The sequence below is a fragment of the Sinocyclocheilus grahami genome, unplaced genomic scaffold (assembly GCF_001515645.1).
Source record: "Sinocyclocheilus grahami isolate Dianchi unplaced genomic scaffold, SAMN03320097.WGS_v1.1 scaffold124.1, whole genome shotgun sequence".
Lineage (NCBI taxonomy): Eukaryota > Metazoa > Chordata > Actinopteri > Cypriniformes > Cyprinidae > Sinocyclocheilus > Sinocyclocheilus grahami.
The window spans coordinates 586,258-597,169 of NW_015505303.1; the positions used below are offsets into that span (position 1 = coordinate 586,258).

A 10,912-nucleotide genomic window follows, 5' to 3' on the forward strand; every position below is an offset into this window, starting at 1 on the left:
AAAAATCACGTTAATTATTTTTAACACAAGTGATGCACTTACAATGACCAATCTGTAAACTTTCAAATACTCACTTATTTTAACAGTAAAACAAGACATAAACAATATGTTAACATGATTTTAGTGTGAAGAAATTGTTTACTATTTTTTTCTGTGATAAGTTATATCCAATTTTACAATTTCATTGCCATGACAACTTACAATTTTACAGCGCAATGCACACGTTTTAACAGAAGAATTGAGTGATTTATAACTTTACATTTCTGCTTTAAATGCTACAAAAATTTTGAAATTACAGTATTTTGAATAGTCTACCTTTATGAAGCACTGTATATACATAATTCATAGAAAGAAAAAGAAAAATGAAAATAGCGCTTAAAAAGAAAACACAAAATAGTAATACAAATAATAATAATTAAATTATATTGTTTAATTATATTATTATTTTTCAAGTGTTATCCCCAAAGTCACTGCACATTACTTATCATTCACTTGATTAACAATATTTTAGTGTGTTGAACCTGGAATATTCCTTTAATAGATGCTATTTTTAACATTTCTAACCATGAGAGCGGTTATGTGCAGCCGTCCGTGAAGGTACTGCTGTCAACTCCCATTACTGTAAGTAACTGAGGTTATTGTGTCTCATTTTCTTTATTATACTAGACCGATTCCCTAAAACACACAACAACAGGGAATGGAACATCCTATTCATTGAGATGATTTAGTGAGAGAGTTTGTTTGAAGATGCCACTTGGTTTGATATTTTGCAAAGAAACTCATTATAAGGGAGAACTTAAGTGTCCAAAAAATATTAGCAGGAGACTGTGAAACCCAATGGACCTACATAATGCAATGCCCGCGCAGCACCTATGACGTTCAAATGTACATGCAATATGGGAAAAAAAGAGATTTCCAGCTGCTGCAAATGCCTTTGAGCAACACACTCAGATGTGGGTTATAAATGGATGTCAAAGTGAAATGTAAAGTGCATTACAGATGGAAAACACAGTTGCATGAGCATGGTGTCTTTTCTGGTGCTGTGCAATTCATCAATCTCACTGTCCACCACAGTGAGGGAGCTTTCAGAGCTTAACAATGTAAAAATCAGACTAAATGTGGTTTAAGTGTACCTCACATGCAGGTTACTCTGTATGAAATCAGCATCTCTTATGATTTGTGTGTGTGTGTGTGTGACCATCTGTTTGTGCAAGGTGACTGTTGAGGTGTCACTATTAAAAGCATGGTGTGATAGTGACTGGGTGTGGTGGGGATGTGGGTAATTCTGAGAGAGGAAGGGTGTGGATGTGTGTGTGTGTGTGTGTGTGTGTACATGATACAGAATTTCCCACAGCAAAAAGCTGACACAGGCCCCTATATGCAGTTTTCATGTTTGCAACATTTAGTACAGAATTATTGCAGAAAATGAAATAAACCCAATGCTTTTACAAATAATACATAGGGGGCGACACAGTGGTAATACTAGCTATGCATCCATCCACCCACCTATTTTTATGCAAATTTTGGGATATGCTGGAAACACCAAGATGTGCATACATTCTGAAAATACTCATAAAAATCATATGCACTCAGTTTGATGTGTTTATCTGATAAGAAGACGTGCTCATGAATCATGATGGAAACACATTTGCCGAATAAATTCCTTTATTCGCCAAAAAAAAAAAAAAAACTCACATGACTTTGCCTCAACAGATCATGTGACTGAATAAATGTACTAACCAGCAGATCGATGTTATTTCAATCAATCTGCACAGTCCGATCGTTTCGTGTCTTTACACATCAATGTATCGTCACAAGCCGCAGGGTTTAATTTGGTTTTGTTTGTGTATGTTTTTTTGACTCTCAAAGCCATGATTCCCATCCACCTCCATTATATGACTGACAGACTGCAACGGTTAGTGTTAAAAATCTTCGTTTGTGTTCTACTGAAGAAACAAAGTCACCTACATCTTGGATGCCCTGGGGGTAAGCAGATAAGCATCAAATTTTCATTTTTGGGTGAACTATCCCTTTAACGCCAGTTTCACACATACTCCGTCTGCAGTGCGTATGCCTTGCGTTTTTTTTACGCACCCATGTTAATGAACATGGATTGACACAGAAATGTAGTAATTTCACAATAAATTGATATAATTAAAGTGGCTTTTTGGCTAGATTTAAAACAAGGAAAAGTGCACTTTTAGATAAACAAGGCAACATAATAGATGCACTTGTGGTGGTAGAAAAACAAAGTTCTTTAAGACCCGCGGGATTGCTTGTAATAAAGATTTAAAAGCAAAAGAAAAGGCACGAGGGTCGACTGTTTCTGTCAGTAGTGAGTTTTAACGTGTTGCCACTTGCTTGAGCAACTTATTATACAAACCTAGAAGTCAAATGCATGAATAATACGTTTATATTTATTGCTTTTAAACTAACGTCTATGAAAGAGCGTTACTGTACTGTGATAAAAGAGTATCACAATGCTGAAAAAGGTTTATTTTTTAAATTTTTTTACATGACTTGAAATCTAAATAATGGATAAATGTTTTTGTGGCCTAAACAGCCGTGGACTGCTAAAGCGTCCTGTGTGAAAGCACAATGAGTCCGTGCTGCTTCTGCACGCATACGCACTGCAGACGGAGTATGTGTGAAACAAGCCTTAACTTAACCATCAGCCAAAAGCCAAGGCTCAATAACCCCAATCCTCAGTCTAATGTTAACCCGAACACATAAGGCACATCCTAATTCTATGCCAAAACCTAACCATCAACCTAATGGAAAGCTTAAATATAAAAGTAGGCTCTCAGGCTAACGCTAAGGATTAACAAACCTAACCCCTAGCCTAATTCTAACTAATTAACACCAAATACAAAACCTAAATCTAACCTTAAGCCTAATTTTAAGCATAATACTGTCTGTTACCTTCAGCCTAACACAAAGTCTAAACCTAACTACTGGGTCAACTTTAAGGCTAAATAAACCCAATTCTCAACCAAACGCTAAGCCAAATCCTAACCATCGACCTAAAGTAAAGCCTAAACCAAAATTGAAGTGTAAACCCACGCCTAAATCTAAGAACTCCAGCACTCTTGTGCAATTTCCAGGCAAATTCTGAATGTTGTCACACTCTAGTGAACACATCAAACATCAAAAATGGCCAAATAGCTTTAAAAACCATTAAAAATAGCCTTTGAAAGGAAACGTTTGTTGTCAGGTAGAGATGATGTAGAGGAGGAGCAAGAGAGAAAGTAAAAGAAGAGTGCTGAAAGCTGTAAAAGCCTCAGTGGAGAGCTGAAACTGTAGCATCATAAATAAAGCATTCACTCGCTCTGATCCTTCATATTCACCATTTCCCTGTGTGGTGAAGACACACACACCATCGAAATAAGATGCATAACAGCATGTAATGATAAACATACACCTACAAAACACAATCACAACCCCACACTTACCCAACATGTGTGAGATCAAGGTTTCAATAGGGAAGCGAGAAAGGAAATGTGAAATGCTCTCAAATAGGACAGTGGTGCGAAATCATGCTAATGTGCACTGTAATGCATCTACTATTACTTTTAAATGATTTAACATTACAGAAATTATTCAGCATCTCAGTCAGAGCATCATACAGAAACTTAGTTAGCTGGTATCTGTATTGTATGTTTTAGTCATAACAATGTATGTCAGTGGGATCCAAGTTTTGGACCCCATTGTCTTTCATTATACGGACAAAATCAAAGAGACAACTAAACACATTACATGAGCAACACTTTCAATTCAAGTCATTAATAATCATTTGTTTATTAATATTAGTATGTCTACAAGAGATTGACACATTGGTGACATTCAGTGCGGTCAAGAAATGATTCTCTGGAAGTTGTGAATGCATATGAAAAAAGTAAGAGCGAGAAAGTGAAAAGCTGATTACAATTTTGCATTTATTATATGCATTTGACAGACACAGCTGTGATAAACAGTCTTGAAATGAACAAAAAGAGCTTGTAAAGAAAATATATTTGCTACTCACTTAATAAATGTCCCCAACATATTCCACTGTGGCATAATCTAAGCAATTGTCTTGGTTTATACATGGATTTCAGACTAATAGGTCTCTGTAGCAACTTTTGCAAAGTCCTGGTTCATATGAGTGAGCAAAGAAAAAACAACACTTGAACTTGAACAATGGGCAGATCCAGATGACTAGATACCCTCTGATTCATTTGCATACATGCTACTATTACGACACTCCTAACATCTTCTCCCTTAGATGTCACACAGAACTATTATTGTGATATTCCTCACTGTAAATCATTCAGCTTATAAATCAATGCAAAGCCATCATTGGAGAGTGCAAATGAATGCAGATTAAAAACAGCACATGCAAGCATGCTGACAACCATAAATAAACACCAGCAAGCACATCACAGGGCATCTGGCAGACATTTCCACATAGCCGACAGCTGATGCTGTTCCAGATGAGCTATACATACCATCCAAATCCACCAAAGGATACGCTCCTCTTCCTCCTCAGCATGGTCCCTCTTTATTCGCCTCTAACTCCAATTCGTCTTCCTCTCCCTCCTCACTGTCTCTCTTGTATGGTCCCTCTGTGCTTGTGTTTCAGTATCTCACAATCACTCTTTCTGTTTCCTCACTCTCTCGTGTGGATCGCTCTCTCTCTATGAAATGATTTCATTCTCCACCCTCTTTCTCACCCTTTGTGCATGTGTATGTGTGTGACAGTTTGGGGTTCTCGCACCTGCTATGTCACTCCCTCTCACTTCAGCGCACAACTCCACACATGTTCAGAGTAGAAGACAGGGTGGAGGAGGAAGAGAGGAGGGGCTGAACGCAGAATTTAAAAAAAATATATAAAAATCTCATTCTCTCTAGAGACCCTCTGGGCCTTCTGTCTGCTGGAATATAAAATATGAAATATGGCTGCCTGATAAGAACCAGTGACAGTGATTATAAAAATAATACAATAGAACCATAATACAATCATTTTTTGCCTTTTAATCTGTTAGCTTTCGCATTTTCATGCCTGCAACCCAGCAAACTCAATTCTTATTTTCACCTAAATGAATATTAGGATAGTGGAACGCATAAAGAAGGATGCATTAGGATTTTTGCATGAATTTTGGATGAATCTATTTTGCATTTGATCTCACGATACAACATTATCATAAAAAGACTGGCAGTGGTGTGATATTTAGCTCTAGACTGTGCCCATTGTAAAAGCAGTAATTGTGCCTAGAACTACATTACTAATAAAAAACACATTAACGCCCCCTACTGGCAAGATTAATTTAGACCAACGATTCTTCCAGTTCACTGAAACGCCCAGCCACTGAAAAGAGGCCATCAGAAAGCGACAGACTTCTCATTAATTTAGGTAAACATGAATATATTCGTTATGAGCACCAAAAAAAAAACAAACGCCATTCTGGAATTATTTTAATCACAAAATCCTTCGAGATTCCTTCAGTCTTGCCGTGCATTATTTGTGTCTTAAAGATCAATATAATCACAAAAAAATCATGGAAACAAGAAAACAAATGTTTCATCGCTGCGAGCAGGGTTCGAACCTGCGCGGGGAGACCCCATTGGATTTCAAGTCCAACGCCTTAACCACTCGGCCATCGCAGCTTACCGCTACGCCACATAGTTCGCTATAGAACCTTTATGTTATCGCACTCCTATCATATTTTAACCATTCCTAACGATTAGTTACAATTCTAAACGCACGCTATAGAACCTTTATGTTATCGCACTCCTATCATATTTTAACCATTCCTAACGATTAGTTACAATTCTAAACGCACGCTATAGAACCTTTATGTTATCGCACTCCTATCATATTTTAACCATTCCAAACGATTTGTTACAATTCTAAACACATTCGCAATAAATCCTAACACTTCCGTACTAATTCCTAACACAAGTCCTAACAATCCTAACATCTTCTTCTTCTTTCAATTTGATTGGTGGTTGGCAAACCAACTGAAAGGTGCATTTACCGCCACCTACTGGACTAGAGTGTGGGCAGTACTTTGAAAGAAAGGATAAGGAGAGGAGAAAAGAAAGAATTTTTTTTATACATACATATATATATATATATATATATATATACACACACATACTTCCTCCTTCCCCCCTATATATCTCCATCAAATTATTTCACTTATCCCAGTATTTTTCAAATAATTAGGAGACTATGTATTTCCCTAGACATTGTTCTTCCTAGCAGATTTCCCACTGTCATGTTTTGTTTTCCAACTCCCTTCTTTCTTCTTCATACCTTTTACAATCTAATTAAATATGTTTTACTGTCTCTTGTGTGTTGCAGTGGTCGCAAAGACCAGTGGGGTGTTTACCTATTCTCTGTAATGTAAAATTTAAACCAGCATGACCTATTCTAAGACGTGTAATTATCTTTCCTTCCTTTGGATTCCTGCTCTGCCTAATACTATTTAAGCCTACTTGTTTTTGTATGTGATACAGATGTCGTCCAGTATCAGTTATGTCCCAGTATTCTTGCCACATTTTGCTTGTATGTCCCTTAATAATGGTTTTGATTTCTGTTCTACATAAAGGTATTTGTATATCAACTGTTTCATGCTTTATTGCTCCTCTTGCCAGAATATCTACAATCTCATTTCCTTCCACCCCTACATGAGCAGGAACCCAAAGGAGACATCCAGCCCTTTATCATACAGTATTAAAAGTAAGTTGAATATCTGGTATATGATATCTTGTCTACGTGATGTTTTCCCAGATTGAATACTAGATAGAGCAGATAAGCTGTCAGAGAAGCTACACTCTTAAAAATAAAGGTGCTTCAAAAGGTTCTTCAAGCGATGCCATAGAACAGCGGTGGCGAACTCCGGTCCTGGAGAGCCGTAGCCCTGCAGAGTTCAGCTCCAACCCTAATTAAAACTCACCTGCTTGTAGCTTTCTAGTAACCCTTCAGACATTGATTAGCTTGTTCAGGTGTGTTTGATTAGGGTTGAAGCAAAACTCTGCAGGGCTGCGGCTCTCCAGGACTGGCGTTCGCCACCCCTGCCATAGAAGAACCATTTTTGGTTCCACAAAGAACCATTCAGTCAAAGGTTCTTTAAAGAACCATCTCTTTCTTACCTTTTTGTAATCTGAAGAGCCTTCTTTCACCACAAAGAACCTTTAGTGAAACAGAAAGGTTCTTCAGATGTTAAAGGTTCTTTATGGAACCATTTAGACAAAAAGGTTCTTCTATGGCATCGTGAAGCACCTTTATTTTTAAGAGTGTATGATTACATTTTGGTTCTGTTTATTTCCTTCCAGCCACTGTAATGCCAATAAAATTGCTAAAAGCTCTGTGTACACCAATAAATGATCTGTAATTTTGAACTATTATCCTCTGTGGCATTATTTTAGATTTTTCTTTGAACAGTTGTTGAAGGCTTATATCTACAGATGGCTTTATGAATTTCCAAGGTGGCACAGTTGATAGTGCCACAATGGAGCTTACTTGGAGCTGGCTGAGGCTTGAGTTTTGTGCTTTTGCATTTCCTATCCATCCGAAACTGTAATAATTACTTTTACTATGTTCTGAACAATCTTGTAAGATGGCCTTTGTGGGATGTACTCCGCTATGCCCTTGTAGATTTATCCAATACGCCAGCATGATCTTGATCCTCCTAATACGTAAAGGCATCTCTCCTGTCTCAACTTGTAATGCAGATACTGGTGATGATTTAAATGCTCTAGTACAAATCCAAAGTGCCTGTGCCTGTTCCACATCAAGTTTTTTAAGGTTTGATTCTGATGCTCAATCCTAACATCCAATGGTCTAAGTCAGGGGTGCCCAAACTCAGTTCTGGAGGGCCGGTGTCCTGCAGAGTTTAGCTCCAACCCCAATTAGACACACCTGAACCAGCTAATCAAGCTCTTTCTAGGCATACTAGAAACCTCCAGGCAGGTGTGTTGAGGCAAGTTGGAGCTAAACTCTGCTGGACATCGGCCCTCCAGGACCGAGTTTGGGCACCCCTTGTCTAAGTCCTAACAACTCCTAACAGGTCCGAACGGGGCAAAACAGCCATTGGCCGAAACGTAGTCACGTGCGAAGCCACATGATTACAGTCATAAAAAGAGCGGAAGCGCGCGGATGACTAGTTTATAAAGGTTAAGGCGAATTTGATATTTTTTAAACACGGAACATATTTTTAGTCAGTTTCACGTTTTCGGATTACGTGGAGGTAAGTACAATAAAACACAAAACATGAAAGAGAAGCGAGATTGTGATATAAATCGAGGTGGCCTTTCATATTGCAGCAAGCATTATTATTAATAGTAGTATTGTTATTATAGTTCTTTAAATTTGTATTTATGTCTTATAAAAATTATTAAATGTCAGATTTGAGCTTTTGGAAATAAAATATTTGTGGAAGTAAGTTTATATTATTATTATTATTATTAGGTACTGTATGTAAATTTGTATTTACATACATAATTTTTATTATATAAAGGTCCGATTTTAAAGTTTATTATTATTATTATGTAAGTATTATTAGTAATATTGTTATTATAGTTCTTTACATTTAAATGGGTGTGTGTGTGATTTTCATGTATATATTTCTATTCTTAATTTTAAACTACTTTTGGTAGTTAAGATTATTATTATATATGTAATTATTTCAGTTTGTTTATATGTTCCCTATTTATATTCCTTTGCATTATATAAAGGATGCTGGATTTAAGCTTTTTTGAATAAACCGATTTGGTAGCAAGCATATAATATATGTAATTATAGTTATTTTTATGTTTGTTTATATATTTATTTTTTGTTATTATTATCTTTTCACAGATCTGCAACAGATCACTGGAACTGTGCGTAGTCCCTGCCTGCTTCAAATGCTCCACCATCATCCCCGACCCAAAGAAACCCAAGATAACAGGATTTAATGACTACAGACCAGTGGCTCTAACATCTGGTTTGTTTATATATTTATTTTTTGTTATTATTATCTTTTCACAGATCTGCAACAGATCACTGGAACTGTGCGTAGTCCCTGCCTGCTTCAAATGCTCCACCATCATCCCCGACCCAAAGAAACCCAAGATAACAGGATTTAATGACTACAGACCAGTGGCTCTAACATCTGTGGTCATGAAGTCGTTTGAGAGGCTGGTGTTGGCTTATCTGAAGGACAGCACTGGACCATTACTGGACCCACTGCTCTTCTCCCTCTACACTAGATAAACCGCAATAACCTTATATTTTATTTGTTACCACCCCACATCCTAGTACATCCCTACATCTTATTCTATTCTATTCTATCTATATCACAACTATACATACAATTTATCTTACTTTTCAATTAAATTTTCTGTTTTTGTTTATTTATATTTGCATATATGTATTTTATTCTCATGTTATTTTTATTGTCTGTGTGTTGTCTCTGTGCACTGGACGCTTGTGACACTAAAACAAATTCCTGTTTTGAGGTGAAAAGGTGAAAAACTGTTAAAAAAAATACTTTTTCAATTGAATTTGTTTCAACTGATTTTCCTCTTTCCCCCTTGTTTTTTCCCCCCTCATTTTTTCTTTCCCCACCCATAGCAGTCCCTTTTGCCCCGTTCTAGAACATAAAGATGACCAAATAAACTGTGAATAATTTGTTTTTATTTAACAGCTGTGGTGGTGGTTACGGCATACATCTTGCACCACTGGCATCCTTTCCATTCAGTAATCAGCTTCATTTTCGGAAGATGCGATGGTGAGAATATGTGTGTAATCAATGCATCCAACCACACTGGAAATCCTAATTATTAGGTTACTTAGAGGTTGCAACAAGATTTTATCAAGTGAACGCCATTTAAAAATGGTACCGTTCAAATAAATATGCATGTGGATATAGCAAATTAAATCTATTAAATCAAAGTAAATTAAATCCTCTCCTGATGTAAGTGTAACTCCCCGCAAATTAATGCAGCCTCCTCATCTACAGGATCCCTTATAAAAATATACCGTGTCTTCATGATGAAAATGAAAGTGGTCCGGTGAGAAAAATAATCTTGTTTTCTTTTTTATTAAGATTATTTTTCTTACTCCGCTGGCAATTAATTTGACTTGTTTACCCCAGGAAACAAGACTAAATATTGTATATATATTTTCTTATATAAAAAATGTATTATGATTTAAGAATTTTTAGATATTTGTACTTGAAATAAGGCAAAAATCTCAGCAATAAAAGCAATTTTTGCTGCGTGAATGAATGAATGAGATATTTAAAGAGGGCATATGATGTTGCTAAAAAGAACATTATTTTGTGTATTTGGTGTAATGAAATGTGTTTATGCGGATTAAGGTTAAAAAACACATTATTTTCCACATACTGTACATTATTGTTTCTCCTCTATGCCCCGCCTTTCTGAAACACATTGATTTTTACAAAGCTCATTGTTCTGAAAAGCGAGGTGTGCTCTGATTGGCCAGCTATCCAGTGCATTGTGATTGGCCGAATACCTCAAGTGTGTGACGGAAATGTTACGCCCCATACCATACTGTGATGCCGTGTCCGGCCGGACCAACGAGACAAAAACATTAAAACCCATTATAAACGAGGCATTTGTTGCATCCAGTGGGGACATAATTACAGATTATAATGACTTATACTGTCTTTATACGTGTTGCATCACGCCGCGTAAACATAAAATCGTGTCTGCATTTGTGATCGGAGAAATGACAAACAACAAAACAACAAGTACACTGCCCAAAACTCAAGTTTGAATCATCAATGGCAAATCCTTAAAATATAAAAAAGTACTTACAGTCTTACAGTCTGAACAGCCGGCATTGTAGTCTACTCTCCCAGGATCAGGAAACAGTCCTCCATAAAATGCGCTGCACACATCTGAATATTTGGGTTGAACT

General features: G+C 36.7%; 1 protein-coding gene and 1 non-coding gene across 4 annotated transcripts in view; both read right to left on the reverse strand.

The window, feature by feature from the left end:
- LOC107590044 (rap1 GTPase-activating protein 2-like) overlaps nt 1-4,823 on the reverse strand; it is a 62,582-nt gene extending 57,759 nt beyond the window's left edge. For all 3 annotated transcript variants that reach the window (XM_016278648.1, XM_016278649.1, XM_016278647.1), the window contains exon 1: nt 4,488-4,823. In XM_016278648.1, the coding sequence (XP_016134134.1) occupies nt 4,488-4,531 (44 nt within the window). In that variant the 5' untranslated portion in view covers nt 4,532-4,823. The remainder of the gene's footprint in view (nt 1-4,487) is intronic.
- Nucleotides 4,824-5,564: 741 nt separating this feature from the next.
- trnas-uga (transfer RNA serine (anticodon UGA)) lies at nt 5,565-5,646 on the reverse strand. The gene has a single exon. It is a non-coding gene; the product is annotated as a tRNA-Ser (tRNA).
- Nucleotides 5,647-10,912: the final 5,266 nt, after the last annotated feature.